The 22,500-nt window shown below is 41.5% G+C and overlaps 1 protein-coding gene across 1 annotated transcript in view; it reads left to right on the plus strand.

Annotated features, from left to right (window-relative positions):
* Positions 1–22,500, plus strand: part of cacna1c (calcium channel, voltage-dependent, L type, alpha 1C subunit) — a 156,322-nt gene that overhangs the window by 75,946 nt on the left and 57,876 nt on the right. The window contains exon 4 of the mRNA XM_061081199.1: positions 22,201–22,340. Within this exon, the coding sequence (XP_060937182.1) occupies positions 22,201–22,340 (140 nt within the window). The remainder of the gene's footprint in view (positions 1–22,200; positions 22,341–22,500) is intronic.

Consider the following 22,500-nt stretch of genomic DNA (forward strand, 5'->3'; position numbering starts at 1 on the left):
CTGAAACTTGCCAATAGAGTCTCCTTTTAATTCCCTTACTTATCACTTGTAAAGAGAAGACAACTACACACACAACTACACATACAACTACACACACAGACGCGCGCACACACACACACACACACACACACACACACACACACACACACACACACACACACACACACACACATACACGTCCCACTGGACTCTACCTCTCTTGGCTGACCATACAGCGAACTTGGCTCATCCATACTCTCATCACACACACAGCTCCACATGCGGACTTTGAGATGCCAGGAAAACCATAAACACACAGTGCACGTCTATGTGCATTTTATTTCTCATTGCTCTTCATTTAGTTTAACTCTTTGTATTAGTTTTTCTTTAACTCAACTTTCTTCCTGTTTCATTTTATTTTTTCAAATTGAACAGTGCATGGTGTAAGCGTCAGATATAGAAGCAATGTACATTATACTGTACCTCCTGTATGTCTGAATTAGCACAAGTAATCATCAGGATCTTTTTGATAAATGTACAATATAGCATAAGAGAATGAGGCAATGAATATTCTATATTTTTATACATTTCTATTACTATTATAAACTTTTATCGAATCCTGTAAAAAGACCAAAACCAACCATGAATTGAGTTTAACCTAAACTTCTGTGGCCAAATCTCCATATGGCATATTGCTCGAAACTGTTATATTCCCAAACGATGAAGTTAGACGACATGACAGCTCCCGTGAAGCCAAGTGTTCATGTGTCTGATAGGTTTTTATAGTAATTTGATGCTGTTAAAGTCGTGTGAAGCATCTTGGTTGACAGCTGAGCTCGCCACACGATTGGGCGAGAGTGTGTTTAAAACGGGAGGAGATAAAGATGCGTCATACATCAAGTTTTTCAGTCCCAGTTTCAAACATGGTTACGTTGCATTTTAACATGTTTCCAATATTATTTTCATAGAATATACACACATACACACAATGTAACACAATGTCACTAATTTTACAAACTTGTTGCCTTGGAAACACTGAAGTAGGCTTTCTGCCAGCTAGCTAACACAATGGAATTATAGACACGAGTGTGTTTGTGTGTGTGTCAGTGTACGTGTGTGTTGGACACAGCAGTGGAATTATGGGTATGCACAGCAGTGGAATTGTGGGTATGTTCTCTCCACGTGCTTTGTTGCCTCTGTTGTCTCACTGCCAACATACTGATAGCTTCAAGATGTAAAAAGAAAGAGAGAGTAAAGAGAGAATACTGCAAAGAGACGGGGGGGAGGGGAAATTACACAAAGTGGACAAAATGTGATATAAAATGAAGCAGAGACATCTTGCTACTGCTTGCTTCACTGAAACCAAACCCTGATAATTCATCGGAGACCTACAAATCACAGCACTGGTTTTAAAAGGCAAAGTCAACCCTCTCCAAGGAGACTATTTAAAATGAGCTAGAATGAGCTCAGTGCCATTACATGACTTTATTACACAAGCAACATGTTCTTGTGGTTTGTGACCGTCTGCAAGAAGCTGTTCAGAAAAAAAACCTTCAGATAAGTGGAGAATTACACAATTTAAGCAGAAGTCAATGAAGTCTTTATCCCAGATTTTAATACACTGATGTGAGTGTCTAAAAGTATGGACATTCACATCACACAGGACCTACTTAGACGTCTATTGTGGAATTTTAACTAGTTATTCGATGCTATACAATCTAAATCATGATTGACAGCTAAGATTTAATGTGTTGGTGTGATACCGAGGCAGAATAATGAATGTATCTGGGATATTTTGGCTTTATTTTAGGATTGTGGGAGGAAGTGGGCCACGCATTGTCCATCTTTATATCCCATTTATGTTTCCAACCACTGACCAAGAGTACACAAAAGTACATACTGTACATCTCTTCTCATTATACTTCTTTCCATATTGTGTACATAGCAAACCACAGTTGGACCTTCCATGCCTCGCATGATGTGCCATTTTTGCTCAACAGACATGAAATCTGTGTATTCTTAAGTACTTTTTTCAAAAGCTGCTCTCCTGCTTCAATGAGCCAAAACCTGCTAAAAATATGAAAATATTTATTTAAAAAAAAGTGGAAGATCATGCAGCTAATCCGGCTAAGCTTTGAACAACAGCCCAGAATGTACTGTGTGTCCCTACCCACAGGGGGAGAGAAGGAGTGTGTTTGACAGTGTGCATGTATTTGTGTGTCCCACAGGTCTTGCTTCCCATTGTTAGCCCAGGCTAACTGAAACGGACCCCAGTCCCATTCCTCCCTTGTGTATCTTTATACTTGTGGATGTGTGAGTGATGTAGGATTGTGGCTGGATGTGTGTTAATGTTTGTGCATATATGCATCTTTTTTGGCAGGAGTATTAAGGATGTTAAGTGTGTGTACGTGTGCTTATGTGTCATCAATGACTCATCAATGCAGTAGCACGCAGCTCAATCTTCCTGAAAGGTAGCACAGAGAGAGGGAAGATGTGTGTTTTGAGCAATAATGTGAAAAGTGGGGGCCGTACTGTACATTGCTCATTTGTGCATGTACACTACATGCAAACAACAGTATCAATGCACACAAATCAATACATTTACTCTTATCAGTCTGGTGCTGAAATGATTAGTTAGTTAAAGGGCTCCAGAGTGCATTAATTGATTTTCATAGGTCAAATAGTCTTCTTTGGTCCACCTACGGGATTTCTCCGATGATAAGGCCAGACATACCTCTTTCTCACGCTTAGACTTGAGAGAGGTGTAGCAACAGACGGGGCAACAGAGTTATAGATCTTTTTTATTGTTGGTAGTGTAAACAAATTTTCAGATCATATTGAAACTGTAGCGGGATAACTTATTTTCTGGTTCTAATCAATATGTGTTTATGTGTAGTATTTCAGATAGTTACAGCAAGTTATTCTGAAACTGTTTGGCTCAATTGTTTAATTGCAGACAAATGAACGGGCACCAAAAGTACTCAGGTAGGTACACTGAATGACCAACACCCTCTGATGGCTCTGTAAATGTGGTTGAGTTGCCCTCGAGCAAGGCACTTAACCTCTGTTGCTTCAGTCAGGCTGCTCAGAGACCATCAATAGAGAACTGCGGTGACACTGGGCAGCTCCCGGGGGTTGAGTGTGCAACATCATGACTATAAAGCAGCCGGGTTGTTGCATGTTGAATGTTTCTGCTTCTCTGACAATCTGCCCAGATGCAAGATGAATTCAATGCCAGTATCAATATTTCAGGAGCAAACATTTTGAGCAAATCTTCAATTCACAAATTAGCTTCAGGCTAAAGAATCTTTGAATTTAGCTGTCACTGACGTTCCATTTTACTGCAGGCTTGTTAAAGTAACCATCCTGCCTCTTCCTCTTTATCTCCCCTCTCTTCTCCCTCGTTCCCCTGCTCTTTAGAGAGAGAGAGAGAGAGAGAGAGAAGTTAAAGCTGGTGTTGATGATACTGTGTACCTTGGAGTGTGTATACCTGGCTGTATGTCTTGTGTGTTTGTCTGTTGGGTATGTTGGGGGATTACATGAAGCCTTATAAATCCATTTGTTGAATGCTTATTAACCCTAGTGCCCTTTACCATGCTTTTAGTGCACAAGCTTAGTACCATGAAATCTCCTTGTAGCTCTGTGCTTGAATCTCTCTCTGACACACACACACACACACACACACACACACACACACACACACACACACACACACACAGAGGTGGCCACATGATAACAGAGCAGTACTAAAGGGCTGTTTTAGAAATTACGAAGTTAAAACGAGTCTCTTTGCCACATAGATGCTCTCTGTTATTTTAATAGTTAAGTACGACATACACACGCAGACACATAAATCCTGCCCCTCCCCGTACAAATGCACAAGCACCTACTTCACACCACCACTTCTGTGGACAACCCTTTTGCTGTCCTTGCCACTTGCCTCTATCCTACCCTCCCCTATACACCATCAGCCATCTTTGCTCCAGACAGCCAGAAGGGGCCGTGCCCCTTGTGTCAACTTCCTGCCAGCTGCAGGGAGATTGATGAATCGGAGGTTCGATGGAAGTTTCAGTGGGGTCTCGGAGGGGGCCGGCGTGGGGGACAGGCTCCATCAAACACCAAGCAAGCAGAACTAATGTGGATGCTCTGGAGGAAAAGATGCAAAGATGGAGAAATGGAAAGGTGTGGATTCACCGAGGTGAATTTGTTTGGTAGATAGACTCATACACACACAGAAACACCAGAAACCGAGGCACGAGAAGCAGACATTTGCAAACTGGTGAAAGTCAGACTGAATGTACAAACATGAAGAAGGACAGAATAATAAATTAATACCTATAGAATTTAATACAGCACAAGGACAGGCAGACTGACTGCAGGGACGGAGGATGAAAAACGATTTTTGAGGGTCATATTGGATGAAGAGAATAAAAGAGGAAAGAGGCAATGATGGAAATCCCTTCTTTAAAGAGCTTACTGAGCATAACATCTTAATATTTAAATAAAAGGATGCCTAATTACATATACGAATGTCAACTTTAGATGGAAAATGCTTTAACAAAAGGGCAGTTAATGGATATTGCAAATGTTTGATGTCATGGTAGAAGAAGCAGTCAAACATTATTAGAGGCAATCCTAAACCCTCTCAACCTCCTGCCCTGCCTCCCCTTGTTACTTCCTCTCCTCTCTTATCTGCCTCCGTACGCCCTCTATTCATTTTAAGCCTCCTCTTACTTTGTGTTGTTGCTCTTTGTTCCTCTACTGTTCCGTCATTGACATGTCCTCACACAGTGAAAAAGACTGAAGGACAGGTGTCAGTGTGTTGATGAATATGTCCACACGTTCCCACATTTAATTTAATCCAATTCTGTTTGTACAGCGCCATTCAAACTTACAGGGTAAAGTCGAGGTCTTACAATATTTTAGGTAGAAAACCTTTCCCACATTGAGCAAGATAGCATGGTAGCATAGTTGCATATTTAAAGTGTGTCCACGTGTGTGCATGGTTTATGAGTTGCATGGCTTTGCTGTCATTGTGATCAGACGGAGACAGTTTGTCCTCTCGTTGGAGGTGTATTTCTGTTCCTGGTAAACCTTGTGACATCACCCTCCGGCCATCCATAAGGACACTCTGCCCTACAGATTGCTTCCTATAGAGGGAAGAGGTTCAGGTTGTCATGGTGACTATCAATGCTCAAAAGTTGGAAAGCTGGTGACCATGTAATTGGCTTTACAAATAATCACAACATTAAAGCAGCCATGCAATTAACGTGGAACCCCTGTACAAATAATCTCTGATTGTGCTCATTTGATAATGCTCATTACAGGCATCAGCTTATATGCTACAAGATATTGGTCAGACATGATAACTACTTGACAGTTGATGTCAATAGTTTTCTGTTGGTAACAAATAACTTAATAGCAGCTGCATCACAACAGAAAGATCGACCTTGAGGTTGATATACTGTACTGACAACTCTTCCTATCAAGGCCCATTTCTATTTTTATAACATCTTGTACAGCGCCATACTAAATCATTCAACACATACATTATATCACACTTACCTCTATTGTATGATTACTGAATTGCTTCTCTTTCTTGTCTGATGTCAGATGGTATTGATACTTGCAGCTGGTTTTGGCTAAAATCCAGTTTGGATCAATCTTACTTTGTCTGGTTCGAGCAGTTCCACAATGAGGAGGCTGATTTGCAAACTCTCCTTCTGAATGAGTTTTCTGCTTCTTCGGGGCTAAAATAAGATCTGGTCACTGTCGCTCTTGCTTAAGACAACAAATTTAGGGAAACTTTAGGAACAGCATTTTGCACTACTTGATGCACAATATTGTTGTTGTTGTTGTCAGTACTCTCTATCAGAAGCTTAACCTGTTAGTCTGTTATTATAATTGCCTGTAGAGAAGGACATTAAAACAATGGCAACAGAAACTGGGATGAAGCAGAGAGAACTATTCAATAGCCAGTGGGAGGCTTAATTCAGCAGTCCAAATCCGTGACTCATCATGACTGTGTCAAACTTGGGATTTCTTGCTATGTGACTGGCATGTGAGTGTAGCCACTGTGATACTACAGCACAGAATAATACATGAAGGTATTACAATGTGCTGCTGTTTAATTCCTGCCATCATGCTGACTTCTTGTTGACATAACTGCCTCTCAAGAAAGAGGTCAAGCCGAAATGTTCTTGCAATACCAACAGTTAGCTCTAAAAACGTTATGCCAGTTTGTGAAGCCGAGTCCTGAGCAGCTAAGCAAATTATATAACTGTGAGAGTGGGTTTTTTTGGGGGGGAGAAAGAAGATCTATGCAGTATTTTTATTGGGAATCATACTTCTTCTTGCAGGCAGCAGAGAAAAAGCTGTAAAAAGTGTGATAATGATGAAGGGATGTATTGCGAGAGCTGGTCAACAAGCCAACCTCAGCAGGGGTTTACATCACAACACTAGGTGGAAAGTTAATGAGAGGCCAAGACACACACACATACACACACACACACACACACACACACACACACACACACACACACACACACACACACACACACTGATAGACACATGCACGCAAGGGGACCAGAGTCGAGCCAATCTAAATGATTCAGTCAAAAACTAACGTTGGCGTGCAAAAACAGCTTTTAACAAGTCATTAGAGCTGACATATCACACACACACACACACACACACACACACACATCTGATGCTGGCAAAGTTTGCAAAGAAAGTTAAAATGGACACTGCCATAACAAAGGAAGAAACAAGGTTGTGCGAAAGAGGCAGAGGTTTGGCCAATTCTTTTGTGTGTATCTGTTTGTGTTTGGTTGGGGGGGGGGAGCAATAGACTGACAAAGGTAGGGAGACGCGAGAGAGGTAACGTCCTCAGTCTATCCGTGTGATCTAGTGCTGTTGAGAAATGTGGGTCTGTTCTTGTGCGTTTGTATTTGTCTGACAGTCCAATATCCATTAACATTCACGGTTCATCCTACACTCCCACACACACACACACACACACACAAACACACACACACACACATATGCACAGCAAGGGTAAAAAAGACAGCGAGGAGACAGTCAAGGAGCTCATGAAAAACCAGACTAATTATATTATAGCGCCCCCCCCCCCTCTCTTCCTACCTCCCTGTCCATGTATCCCTCTGTCTCTCCATAAGCTCTGCGTTCTTATTGTATTTAGACTGCTCGACTGTAAACAGCATCATGTGTGTGACATTAAAGTTAACTCTAGCAAACATGAAAGGGATCGCCACTACATGTGAGGCTGTGTGTCATTTCTCAGGAATTCAGTGATGAAGTGCAGATGTGTGAGATGATTTGTAGTGTTTTTACATAGGGACTGTGTGGAATAGACTGGTTTTATGGATTTATTTATGGGCAACATCATGTGGTCTGTAATTTAAAAGTGGTTGATTGGTGATTTTAAGGTGAATTTAAGTTAAAGTTTTTCTTTTTTTCTTTTCTGTCATGCTCTGCATTTTCCTGCTATCCCCACTTTCATATTTCACTCAGAATATCGTCCCTTACTCCCCTGCTACACTGTCAAATATCAGTTCATTCCTTCCAGCAATTGATTCTCAGTACATGTTTTTATCAAACTGTAGGTACAGTATCTTATTGAATTAAGGCAACTATAGATACTGTACTGCCAATGTAATGTAAATCATACAAGAGGAGTGTTCAATGAAAAAAATATTATTATTCCCTTATAGGAAATCAATAGATTAACATTAAACCTGTACAATATATGGAGAATATCGGCTATTTGTGATAACAATGTTCAATATGGCGAAGATGATATGACCTGCGATAAATATCCAAATATTGACATGTGCACATACGGCTCCTTTGTCCTCCTCAGACATCTTGCCAGCTAACCTTACAGACACAGTCTAAATTGACACAAATTAATCTGTGGGTATCCGAAGGCGACTTTGAGCATCTTATATCGTTCTTCACTGATAGTCTTATTGGTGGGTTGTTAGAGTTATTTTCATGTTTAGTTCACCTACAGCACTCTTTCCAAACAGAGATTAATGAAATAAACATCGGAGGAGCAAGAAAAGTAGTTTTATTCTTAGGTGGCCTTCCCTCGGCAACCCCCCCACCCCCTCCACACAGTAACACACACAACTTAGAGACCCTAGGGTGGACTGAAGTACAGAGTGTCTTTAGCAGTCCAAGTGCATTAAGAGAAGTCATTGCAGAATAACCTTAGTAAGGACTTTGAAGTTAGAGTAAGGATATAGTGGTAAAACGGTGGAAGCACACACCAGACATGCACACACACACACACACACAGGTATGCTATACATGCGTAAACTCTACATTCTTTGGCTGTTAGTTACAAACAAATGCGAACACACAGAAATTCTTCCAAACATCTATTGACTAACATAAAGAGAAAATCTGTGCTCAGGATGCCCAGAACATGCACACTCTCACACGCACTCTAACAAACGCACATGCACGCAAGCTCACTGCCCTGATGAAGCACCCGCTGAATCAGTAAAAGCTCAAACCTCAGTCAGCACTGAACTCTGCACTCGACCACAACACAGTCAAGAAAGCATCACATCAGAGCTGCAGCTAACTGATCACCACAGAACGACAACATGCCCGAGTCTTTTTGCTGAACTGAGTGTTTTCACAAAGTTTTATATGGAGGTCAGTACCGAGGCTGTGACACTTAAATATTTTCTAATGCACGTAATTTTTTAATTAGCCAAGAACTTGTTATAAAAGAATAAAATGAAGCTTTTATTTCCAGTTTTTACATCACATCTTTCCATCTTTTACATCTCACATTTTCTTTCCCATTATTTAATACTTATAATTAATTTTCATTTTACTTTACCGTGTCCTTATTTTTTTCTATATTCACCCACGTTGTCCACTCCTGCTTTCTCTCATTTTCTGTTGTCTTCTCTATCTTTTTCACACACCACAGGTATCCTTTAATTGTGCTGTTTTCCCATGCGTACACACAGATGCACATATACAAAGAGGTATCCCCTAATTATGCCGTATTGACTGGCGAATGTGGGAGTTGAATTTCTGTGTGGTCTGAGATAGTGAGTTGCGTCTGAAGTGTGTTTCTGTGCCTGTGTGTGTGTCTTTCATGCAGTTAATGATGGCCATGTCTGTAGGGTACATAACAGGGTCACAAGCCACATCCATTATCTTCCCCACTAAGCTGAAAGGGAAAGTGTAGGTGGTGTGCGTGTGCTTTGTTCTGCTTTTGATCTGGGAAATACATACAGCACACACAATTAGCTCCAAACAGAACATATTGTCTCTCTCAGGCTCTGTGGCCAGAGAAACTTGATTGGTTACAGGAGGGAGAAGGGAAGAAGAGAGGAAAAGACGCTGTACAGTGTTGGTTTTACAGGACGGTGGAAGGCCGCTCAGGATTAAACAGTTATATTTGTGTCTGAATTCCCTCTTGAGGATGCAGAAAGAAATGCATTCTGCAGGGAGCACAATAGAGCCTTTGGTGTATACAGAGCAAAGCCCGGCGGACTCCTATACACTATCAGTGAGATGTGAAGTATACATAATGCACCAAGCAAGAGATGCTATCACAAGTTATGTTTGGGAGGAAATCAAACCAGGATGATGGCAGAGGAAACCAGTCACCGCGGCAGCATGAATGATCAGAGGAGAGCGAGAGAGAGCTTGTCGGATTATATAAACGGAGTCAGCTGATACTGATCAGCTGACAGCGTGTTTGACTTCACTGCCCTGCCTGATTTAATGTGAAGCTCCACAGGTTCACTCGGCTTGTCCGGCCGCTGCCTTTTCCTCCAGCGTGTGTCCACATCCTGTGATCGTATCATGAAACTCTCTACCCCCATGTGTCTCTCATATCATTGATGCACGTTCGTCTGTGTTTATGATACGGAATTCCTTACTTTTGGGGACCCTTAAAAGCAACAAAATACATACATTGAAATAGAAGCTTTAAAATGTATTTTAGTTTAGTTTGATGACACCAAAAGTTTGCTCTTGTAGTATGAAACTTTGGTGAACGAGAACGATCTCATACAGGAAGTGCAAACCGTACTGATAGATGTTGCAGCAGAAAGTATTTATGTTTATATAAAATGGTTTATCTCCGATATTCAGCCTGGATACTTTTAAAATATGAAGAATTATAAGCAGAGTTTGGTTTGTTTGTTACAGAAGCAGCTTGTCTTGTTCAGGAAGTCAGGGATCATGAGGAACATCCCTGTCAGCTGTGTTTCAGTTCACTGTGTTCATGGGTCTATGCAGTCAGAGACTGATAGGCTTTTTTTTTTCTCGACATGAAAACCACTTAAGAGAGTCCAATTGAATTAATCATTGCGTGTGGCTGCAGATCGTGCTGTTATTCAAAGTATTGTGAATTTGCTGACAGAAAAATATGTTTTTGAGGTTTGAAGACATTACCTTGGGCTCTGTGAATATGTGATGACCCTTTTCCACAGTTTTCAATTAAGGAATAAATGGTGATGCAGCGGGAAAACCACAGGCACACTTCATCCCAGCCCTCCATCACTGTCGCTCTTTCCCTTTCACACTATTACCTGCAACTCCTCCATATCTCTTTATTTTACGGGCGCTTCTTTTTGGCCACATATCTACTCTCCTTTCCCCCGCAGCTGTTCCGCAGACCTGTCAGCTGCCAGCTTTCTTACCTCCAAATACTCTTAATTTGGACGTCCACATCAACACAAATATCAGAAATGGTTTAAGTTAAATTTGCCTGAATCTCACTGACAGGCTACTTGGGTTTTAATTGGGTAGACAAATAACAGAAGTTCCAAACTCTGGAGCAAACCTTGCTTTCGTTAGAAATTGATCTACAACATTTTCCATTGTTATGGTGTATTTGAAGATTTATCGACGATGAAAAAAATGGTTACAGTCCCAAAATCTAAGGTGAGAAAAGTAGCTTGACAAGGAGAGATGAATCAGAGGCAGCAACCAAAAAAAAAAGGGGTGGAGTTTGAGTCAGAGAGAAGAAGTGTTAGAAATAAAGAGAAGGAGAATACAGAGGGAAAGGCAGACAAAGTGACGACATATTCACTGCGGTACAGGATGAAAGAAAGAGAGAGAGAAAAATGTGTTCTCGTCCGTCCTGATTAATAACCTTGTTAGCTTTTTAATGGTCCTCCTCAGCTCCTTCTCTCTATGTCACCTTCCCTGCTCTTTCTCTTTTTGACCTGTCAGCCAAAATATGCTTCGGTAAAATCAAATACCAACAAAAGATGAGTTGGTAACCTTTCTTTTCCCCTCCCTCCTACCCTTATCTTAATTACCTTCTTTCTCTATTTAACTTTTCGCTGTCTTGAAGTTAAGTTTGTCTTTTTATAGCTTGTGGGTCGCTGTTTCAACGGTGCTACTATGGTAACAGCAGGGGAGTGGGAGTTAGCAGTTAATCCTATTTGGGTGTCATGGTGGCATTGCAATGCCAGCAGGAGAGCTTCACAAGCTTTCTTCTTTTTAATCATACAATTCATCCGTCAGGATTTGTGAGGTCAGGGGGGAAGATGCTGGGTTTTCACTCAAATCAGAGTTAATTTTAAGCAATCATAGTTCCATACTGTACAGTCTGTCTGTTTATGAACTTTTTATGGAGGAACCAGAAGTCTGTAGTTGCCATAGTTTCCTTATTTTTCCTGCTTTTTAAACTTTTTCTACTCACTTACACACCGTCATCCTGAAAGTCGCAGTTACAGATTGAGTTTTAGAGGAAGCTGATCACTTTAATCCCTGTCATCCTTTTTGTTAAAAAATCATCAATAGTAATATTAATCAGACAAAGTTCAGTTTACTTTACTTTTGCTTGTACTGTCAACCATTATTTTTTAATGATATGATGTGATGTGAGGACACATAATGGCCCTGCAATGAAGCCATGGTTTGTTTACCGAGGGGAAATATTATTGATTCCAGCTGCCGTTAGAGATAATTGACATATCAGTTACAGTCCTCTTATAGCAATTATTTCACACCTCAATGTAATTTTCTCTTTTTTCCCTCTGACACACACACACACACACACACACACACACACACATACACACACACACACACACACACACACGCGACCGTCAGTGTTTTCACATTGTATCTATGTTTCTCCATTTTCTCTGTGTTGTGCTCTGGTCTCGCTCTACTGGACATTAACCAGGGGAGGAATGATGGAGCAATTCTCAACACGCAACGCAAACACACACACTCATTCACTGGCAGGGATTTCCAGCGCTCTGCGGGGAGATAGAGCGGTGTGTTTACTTGTGATAGGAGCAGTACAAGTCATTCAACAGGGTGAGAGAGGGAGAGGGAGAGGGAGAGGGAGAGGGAGAGGGAGAGGGAGAGGGAGAGGGAGAGGGAGAGGGAGAGGGAGAGGGAGAAGAAGAACATTTCTCTGGTCGTACTGGAAAAACTTTCTCTGTACAAGATCTTGGATGGTGTAAAAAGAAGCAAGACATGGAAGTAATTCTGTTTCACAAGTTGTAAATCAATATTTCCTGGAGATATAGCGCAAATCAGTGCTGCTGTGTTCTTAATGGTTTACTCATGCCAGATGTGCTATCAGTTACTGGTCTAGGGAGCTGAAGACAAGTACTTGAACGAGAAGTACAGTGAAAGTACTGATCATAAAATAAAAAATTGAGCAGTAGATATATAGGTTACTTTTCAAAGGTCCATGTATTTATCTCTATAAGTCATTTTCTCTGCCATTTCAACTTTGAAATATCCCCAAATATGGAACTACATTTCCTACACTTACAGGGCTCTCGGCCGATCCTGCATCATATCTGAGGAGATCATATGTCTACACAGTGGGACCTACACACAAGCACACAAGCACACACACACACACACACACACACACACACACACACACTCGCAAAGTGTTTGATCTCTGTGGGGAAAGAGCTAGGAGGCAGAACACACTCTTCTCTCACACACAGCACATTGTCACTGTACTTGTGTGTGGTTTGTGTGTACTCACGATGCCGTCGCTGTGACTGCTGGTTACAACTGTGTTTATTGAGTTTTAAAGACAAGTTTGTGGACTGTAGGGATGACTTTTAATCAAATCATTAAAAGAAAAACAAAGTACAGGCTCTGTTTATTTTCTGGGCCAATTGTTTATTATTGATGTTGATAATTTAGTAATTGCATTTATTCATAATCATTGCAGCATTATGTCTCCAATCTATAATTGTGGGAGTTTCATCTAGTTATCCACTGGATAAAAAGTCACTGGTTGCTTCTCGGCAAGTGAGTAAATACACTCTTTTTCTGACTGGTTGCAGATGCCACCGGCACAATGGCACCAGCACTGCTCTCTCGTTTTGTCTCAGGGATTCCTCTGTTAGTTCAGCCCTTTGGTTCAACCCACTCCTTCTTTATCAAGCTGCGAATGCAGACAGGAAGGTTGATTGGGTGCACAGAGAGAACAGGGCGACACATGGAGAGGCAGGAGGAGAAAAACAAATGGACAAAAAAGGATAAGAAAGAGAAAGAGACCAAAGAGAGAGGTGGATGTAGACAGGAAAGGGGGAGTGAGTGAATGAAAGAATGCGCTAACAAGCAGAGCATCACTCATCTGGCCGGGAGAGAAGTGGGAAGACAGAGAGATGAATATCTAAATCACAGGGTGAGATAAATATGTGTGTCCTGTGTAAAGACATACGACCATTTAAAGACATAGGGTTGTGGGCTGATTGGGTTTTAAAACTTTATGTAGCTATAATCAGGGCTGCAAGAAGCTTTTATTTTGTATTACCAATTATTTCAATAATTATATTCCCTATTGATAAACCGATTAGCCACAACATTCAAATATGTGGCAGATTTAATGTTGTATTTGGCTATACAATGCCAGAAATTAGCAAAAAATACTGCTGAATTCTTAATGTTGGTTATTTTGTCCGTTTGTGACTCACACACACACGCACACGCATACACATATGCTGAGTACGTACCATGAGTCATGCGCTGAGTTATAGAGTAGTAATCGATCTTGTCCTCTCACTTTAGCGAGCAGCTTCTCTGATCTAGATGCGCGGCAGTGATCTGTGTATTTGTGTGTCACTGCACTTTGTCTTCATTTGGTCCTCGGCTTGTGCGTCTGGTGGAAATCTGTGCGTATGTGTGAGAAAGAGTCCGTAGTTATAGTGGATCTCTATGAGGTGTCAACGGACTCAGCCAACTAACGTCAAGCGCCTCACGAGTAGTGCCCACTGAAATACGTTTATATATAGGGAAAGCAGAGGAAGAAAGTGATATTTCTTCACCTTCTCACCTTGGTTTTCCATTTTCCGTCTCTCCGTACATACATTATCTTTCTCTCTTTTTCTTCCTGTTATCTCTTGCTTTCTTTCCCTCCTTCCCCTCTCTCAAGGGTACCCGCTATCTTCCCCTCAGACACCAAGTAGCATACTCACCTTCGCACACTTATACACACGCTAACTAAAAAACAGCCTGGCTGTCTATACCAGATGATTTATGCTCCTGTGTTTTTTATATTTTTAGACCAATTACTCTCTCTTTCCCTTCTCACTTCATCTTCCTTTGAAATTCCCTTTTCTCTCTATTTTGCCATCCCTGTGCAAATATTGTCTCCTTTTCTTTCCAACTCAGTCTGTGTTTGCAGACAATTTTAAATGTTTGCTTTACCATCAGTATTGGTGTCCCCCTGTAAACACACAGGTCAGCTTGACTCTGCTCTGTGGGTGTAAGACTGTGTTAGGGCCTGTAGTTGACCGGTGACGACCTGCACAGTATTTCCCAGTCTTCTCTCTTTGCACGTTGGGATAAGCTTTGAGCCTTTTAACAGAGATTAGGAATGACGCAGCTCCACTTCCTCCAACCAACCAGAAGAGAAGCCAAAATATCCCGGCCACAGATGCTGCCATCTTGTGCCGATGACATCATCTGGAGCACTCACGGGACAGTGTTAAAGTATTGAGGTCCTGCTTATACATGCTCTTGAGCAAATAACAGTCTTAGCTGTCACTTATGATGTTTTTCACATTCTTTGATAACATTTAAGAACCAAGCTTGAGGAAAGAATGAATGAAAATACATTAGTGTGATAGGAGATACCTAAAATGACAGAAATGACTGTATTCAAGAAAAATAATTTTTTAATGTATTTTGACTTTATATGACATGGTTCATGACCTACTCTGCAGTCTGTCACCAGGGCACGATTGACACGATTTAATTTCACTTTTACGGAGCTGTTATTTTGTCCGTCTTTGTGGTAGCACAGTTACTGTCTGTTTTCAGCTGGAATTGGTCTCGTTGAAAGGGAGGCTGAAGGTGGAGGCGAGCAGATTACAGGTTGCTTTGTTATACATGTGTGAGAAAGTGGGAGAAATTGATGAAGGATGAAATTAATAGCATGTGACAATTTCTGTGTGAGATGAGAACAAACTGAGATAGCATGTGACATTTTTTTTCAACCGCAAGATTCCCAGTAGAGATCTATAAGTTCAGTCACCAATTAACTTAGACTTTCTTTTCTTTTTCTCTGTCTTTTTGTCCCAACATACCATTGAAATAGATAATCGAACATTTTATCTTACTTTGCTTTACATTACCTCACACCTTCCTCTAAATGTTGCCTTTGAAGGCAACACAGAAAGGCTACAGCTAATATGTTGGAGAGGAAATCATCTGTATTTTTCATGTAAAGACAAATTAAATACACCACAGTGGTCTTTCTTTCTTTCTTTCCCCCTTCCTTCCTTCCTTTTCCCTTTCCTTCCTTCATTTCTACCTTCCTTCCTTCCTTCCTTCAAGATGCTTGTTGCCAACAGTGCTTGTTGCCAGGGAACAGGAGTTTCTTTCTTTCATACTTTGATATTCATAATATTGGACAAAACAAATAGACAAATAAAAAGAGGAAAATAAATTGTTTTATTAAGTTGGTATTCAAAAGGTTTTTATAGTTTTGGAATATATCATTTCAGAAGTTCAACGGCTGCGTCCCTGTAAGATGTTGGTAGTTGCCACACATGGTTGTGTTGGGTGTAAAAGCATGGCTTGTGTGTGTGGCTGTTTGTTTGTTCAGGGTCTAGCTTCCTGTCAAGGGTCAGGGGGTCACTGATGCCCATATTACATTCTCTCTGTGTTTTTCTATCTCACACAAACACACACACACACTTATGCACATACACACACACGTTTAATCTCTAATCAAACCTAATCCTTGTCCAGAGGCCCATAGATTGGAGCTTAGGTCCGTTAATGAGACTTGTGTTGAACGTGGCATGTTAATAGCAATGCAAATCAAAAAGGCTCTCCAGTGCCGTGGAAAAATAAATGTTTGTCCCAGGCAGAAATCCCAGTGAAATGTGTTATTATTTAAATTTTTGTTTCCACCTGAAATAAGTACAGACACCTTTTCAGCAATGTCAGTTTTGATTATAGGTGTTTATCCTAATTCTGTCGCAAATTACATTACAGACCAAAATTACAGACCAAGTGCACTGACCCCTGATCACTAACCCTAACCCTAAAATAATTAATAAACCGTGATTATGAGGAGCTGTTTACTCATTACTGTTCATAACTTTGTACACAAAGTTTTTAGCAGGCTCCTTATTTTTTCATTCCCATCATCTTTCCACTTTCTAAAGCAGAACATTATTGAGAATTAACACATGTGCACACAATAGGGACATGTGGATGCTGACAGAAGAGTCTTATAAGTAGGGTTGGGTACCGAGAACCGGTTCCAATATGGAACCGGTTCCAATACAACCGGTACCTACCCGGACCGAAACGCAACGGAGATTTCGGTGCCTCATTTCGGTGCCTGAGCCAATGGAAGACTGAGGTCTCCGCTCGTCCCGCCTCCTCACACTTCCGCTCCTTCCTTCACGGGAAGCGGCGGCTCCCGCCGGGCCCCGCGGCTGCCGGTGGACAGACTCTTGTCCCCGCGCTGCCCGCACCCCGCGTGCGTCAGGGCTCCCGTGCAGGTGTGTGGGGGGGGGATCTCCTCGTGAGACCTCTCCCCCGCGCATTTCCTCCGGGAGCGGGCTCCGGGAGCGGGCTCCGGGAGCGGGCTCCGGGAGCGGGCTCCGGGAGCGGGCTCCGGGAGCGGGCTCCGGGAGCGGGCTCCGGGAGCGGGCTCCGGGAGCGGGCTCCGGGAGCGGGCTCCGGGAGCGGGCTCCGGGAGCGGGCTCCGGGACCGGGCTCCGGGACCGGGCTCCGGGACCGGGCTCCGGCATCTTTGCGGCCAGCTCCGGCATCTTTGCGGCCAGCCGCCCCCTAAAATGCGGTCGCTTTTATGAAACATTTCTCGGCGTGGTCTTCGTTCCTCCCGGTCCCGGGACCGGGATCCGGGACCGGGAGGAACGAAGACCACGCCGAGAAATGTTTCATAAAAGCGACCGCATTTTAGGGGGACGAAGGCGGGGGGCCGAAGGCTGCCTGCGACAGCCCCAGCCGCGGAGACACGGGGGTCTCCGAGTGATGGAAAAGCGACCCTCAGTCTTCATTTGGCTCAGGCACCGAAGGCAGAGTCACGAGTCAGAGTGTGTGTGTTTTGTATTTATTTTTATTTATTTAAGTATAGTGTAAACTTTTGTTAACAGTTCGTATGTTATTCATAGTTTTGAGTTAAAAAGGGTTTTGTATTTATTTATATTTATAATCTACTTTAAACAGTTAATATATTTGGCAATAAAAAAAGCCTTTCTTAGTCAAGCATCGTTTTGTGCACTTTTTTGAAAAAAGTATCGGTTCAGGCACCGTTTAGGCACCGGTATCGTTTTAAAAGTATCGGTTAGGAACCGGTATCGGATAAAAACCAAACGATACCCATCCCTACTTATAAGGGGTATGTGTTGGGGATATTCTTGATACAATACTGACTCTCTCTCTCTCTCTCTCTCTCTCTCTCTCTCTCTCTCTCTCTCTCTCTCTCTCTCTCTCTCTCTCTCTCTCTCTCTCTCTCTCTATATATATATATATATATATATATATATATATATATCCTACAGAGTGAAGATATTTTCGGAAACTAAGGACAATTTGACTGGTTGTCACTTTCACTTTTCAATGGACTGTTTGAGGGTTAAAACATAGTTTTAGGGTTAGAACTAGGTTTAATTAGTTCTAGGGTTAGGCATTTAGTTGTGATGGTGACGGTAAGGGGCTAGGGAATGCATTATGCCAATGAGTGTCCTCACTAAGATAGAAGTACATGAATGTGTTTGTGTGTGTGTATGTGTGTGTGTGAGAGAGAGAGAGAGAGTCTGCTGCTGCCGGTGCTGCTGCAGCCCACAGTTTCCATGGTAACATCGGAACCCATTTTGGTCTCTATGGTAACTTCTGGTTGGCAACCACAGACAGAGAGAGAGTTGAGTTTAAGAAAGAAGTAAAGGTAAGGGATGAGCGAGAAAGAGGTAGAGAGAAAACAATTGGCAACAAACAGGGAGTCCGAAGAAGAGAGTTTCTTCTTAATTTAAGTCTGAAATAAAAAGCTGTCCATCTTATGTATTTATCAGTCTGTAGCTGTAGAAGAGGTGGTTGTTGATTAGAATCCTAGGTGCTGGGGTGATAAAGACGAAGGTGTGTGAGGGTTGAGCATAAGACCTGTGTGAGGCAGCAGCCATATTTGAATAATAATAATCTGCACAGTTGTCTTTAACAGAGTTCAGTTCAGCATGATGTGATCGCAGAAACCAATAATGACCTGAAGTTTAAAAAAAGTTGTAAGAAGCCACACATTTCCTGTGTGTGTTGTCACTCCATTTGCACTCCATTTGTACTTCCGATTTGCAGCATTACACAAGCTGAATATTTTTATTTGTTTTTAAAATTGAATACATGGTTAAATTACAAACTGCCTAAAGTGTATATATTCCTGACAGGTCTGCAATCAGACCATTGCACTGCATGTTGTCCTCACTGCTGTGAACATGTTGAATAAGCATTACGTTTTGAAATAAAAAATGTTATGTCAGTGCTGTTGTGTGTTTTCATGGTTGAGTTGTTGGAACAGTGTGTCCAGGTTTTTTTTTCTCTTCCTCTTGATCTATTGAAAACTGCATAAAAGAGACATGCACTGGACTCTGATGTGTCTGTGGCAACTTTCGAAAACAGCTTAATGGCTAATCCTGTTTTGCAGCACACACACATGCACAGAAGGTCATGGCGAATAGAAACATTGTCCGCTGTATGGTAGAATGTCGATACTATAATCTGATTGGCCTAGTTGATGGATAGGCGGTTTGCTTGACCTATCACAGGTAACTGAATTATTGCCCCCACATACTCACCTTTCTGTCATTCTGTCTGCCTCCCTCTCTCTCACTCTGTCTCTTTAGTCTCCCCCTCATTCATCCCCCTCTTCTCTCTCCGGCGTGCGTCGTCTCTCTCAGTTCTTTCCAGTCAGTAACCAGATTAGTCGTGCCCCTTATGGATTTTGCCCTTTATGGGGCTGTTTGAACAGAAGAGAAAGAGAACGAGAAGTGTGTCTGTACGTGTATTTGTGTGTGTCTGTCAGGTTGAGCTGTTCCTACCAGATGTTTTTCTCTGTTTTATTCTTCAGAGCGCCAAAGTGTCTGCCTGTCAGCAGCAGATACACAGGCCGGGTGTGCGTCTCTATCTGTGTGTGCGTGTGTGTGTGTGCTCTCTTTTGTGTGTTTTAGAAGGGTAGAGGATGTGTTTGAGATTAATTACTTCCACATACACAACTGTTACTGTGTGGAAGTGTCTTTGGCAGTATGGCAATGATGAATATGAAAACAATAGATTATTGAGGCTCTGAAACAGATACACACACACAAACATATATTATAGGATGAGGGGTGTTTAATGTGAAATTCTTTAGGCTTGTGTGAGTATAGAACAATGGACAGATTTCAATTTAATCGAGGGGCGGTTAGCGGAGCCCAAATTCAGCTCTCCGAGCAGCTTATTCACATGTTAAATCTTAAATATCAACTTACCTTTCACGCTGTCTGTGATTCAAACTGTGCATAATCTCTGCATTATTATTCAAGTCATTCCCTCCCCTGTCAATTCCTCTCGAGCATTTCTAAGTGTAGGAGAAACACTTTCAAATCACATTTTGTATGATAATCAGATCGTAAGAATAAGAAATATAGCAGTTGTAATCTTGAGCTGTGATTCATGAGTCATTTTTAGATTCAGTGCGTGCATTGCTGACACCGACACCTTTCCAAGCATGGATAGAAAATTATCTTTAAATACGGGACAGTGGAAGCACAGCTGTTGTGTCAAAACTGTGGTTATATGAATGACTGATTCCCATGACCAAAAATGTGTGTGTGTCTGTGTGTGTGTGTGCATGAGTGTGTTAGTTCGCAGTGTTCCTTCATGCTGAGAAAGTTGTTTGTTTAGCTGGACTAGTTTCAGACTCACATAAGCCTGTAACTGCAGATCCTAATACAGCTTCTGTGTACTTGACCTTATCCAACACTAACATGGGCTTTTAAAGTTAACAACACTTTTTTACTAGGCTGTAAAGACAGATGATTGGAGTAGAGCACATTTGGAGAAATTTAATTACATTGTTAAATATCTATTATGTATATTATGTTGGCACTGTACGACCAGAGAGTTGTGGAGGAAGTCGATTTTATCGCATTACTTTTGAACTAACCAGCAGGCCAGGGAAAATACAGGGGAAATATATAAAAAATGGAATGAGTCTTTACCATTTTCTTTTTTACAGTATGTTAATGTCCTCAAGTCAAGTCTGTTTTATCGGAGCAAATCTTTATTAAATCACACAGATTTTAAATTCTCACCCTTGCAAAAGTCTTTTTATATAGGAGATATTTTTCACAGTTATTCTTCAATTGTAAAATGTCACTTTTGTTGATAGCACTGTTGAATATTAATACCTGTTCTTCCTTGCAACAATGGCAATAATTCAGATATAGCTAGCTCGCTGCTGCTGTACATGCAAGCTCAAGAATGTAACACGACCAGGCTTTATTATACTGGTTTAATCTCTGAAGCTCCGTCTCTCCAGACTCAGGTTCAGCTCATTCTTCCCAGGGATAAGTCCTTGGCCCGGTGAGACCTGACTGGCCTTCTGTCCCAAAGCTCTGGCCCTCTGCAAGTGTATGACCATGGGAAAAGAGACAAGCAGGAGGCTTAATATATTGCACCAATGTCTTCATCTAATGTCATTTTTGTAAATTTGGCAAAACATTAGAAAGCAGATGTGACAGCTGATTAGATGATTAGGTGGATGATGAATTCTCTGATGGTCATAAAGTTATGTAATCCCTCTATCTGTCTCTGAGGGCCATTTCAAGACATTTCCCATCACCCCATTCGGCAGGGGTCATCGCTATGACAACAGTCTCTGAGGAACTCAGAGTAGTAGAGGAGTTGTGTGTGCGTGTGCATTTTTGCATACATATACACACACATGCATTTATCTCTTCACACAGTTGCCTCTTAAGAGAGCTGCTTTGAATAAATAATCTAAATGCTTTGATTGTGTCCACGAGTACTACTTAGACAAATAAACAGATTTGTAGTTTAAAGAATCAAACGCAAAATAAAATACACACACACGCACACAAGAATCCACATAAACAAGCTGATAAACTCAGAGAAGTAGAGGAGTAAGCAGCCAGCACTGTTAGTACTCACAAGTCAAATTGAAGGTCTTTGGGGCTGATATGGGCATAAATAAATAATGTGATGACTGAATGGATGTGTGTTGATGTTAGTATGTAGTTATGGCCAAAATATCATGAATGAAAGTTTGGTGTTTTCTCATTGGATCAGTTTGTCCTGTAATCTGGTATCCTGTTCTCAGTACTCACTCACACGTGAAAATCAAGCTGTTTTCAGACATGAACTCTTTCCAGGTCGTTATTCATCAATATTTGTATTCTCCTAGTTTTCCTGCAATGTTCTCACTGTGACATTTTCTGGATAATTTACCATGGGATGGAGCAACTGACTCCGACAAAAGCTTTCCCACACACGGCTACTCTGAAAAGTTTCAGGAAAGACTTCAGTGCATCCCTGAAAGCAGCTATACTTATTCCTATAAACTTGACCATCTGCAATCCCGTCTCTCTTCCATATCTTTTAATCTCTCTCTCCAATGCTTTCTGCGCATTTCTACATTCCTGCACTGCTGCTGCTCAGACAAATAAATGGACCTGTCTTGCTTTTGTGTCTCTGCAGGAGCGTGTGGAGTATCTGTTCCTCATCATTTTCACAGTGGAGGCGTTCCTAAAGGTAATAGCCTATGGCCTGCTCTTCCACCCCAATGCGTACCTGAGGAATGGCTGGAATCTGCTCGACTTCATCATTGTAGTCGTAGGGTGAGTGAACAAAAACACATGGCAGAGATTAAAGCTGTGAAAGTTTTTTTAATTATTCTGTGTTATTGAATATGTTTGGTTTAATAGAAAGTACACCTGAGATAGAATGAATGTAATTCACTGTCTCTTTCCAGGTTTTAAAGATGCTCTATCTGACACA

This window comes from Limanda limanda, chromosome 1 (genome assembly GCF_963576545.1).
Source record: "Limanda limanda chromosome 1, fLimLim1.1, whole genome shotgun sequence".
Classification (NCBI taxonomy): domain Eukaryota; kingdom Metazoa; phylum Chordata; class Actinopteri; order Pleuronectiformes; family Pleuronectidae; genus Limanda; species Limanda limanda.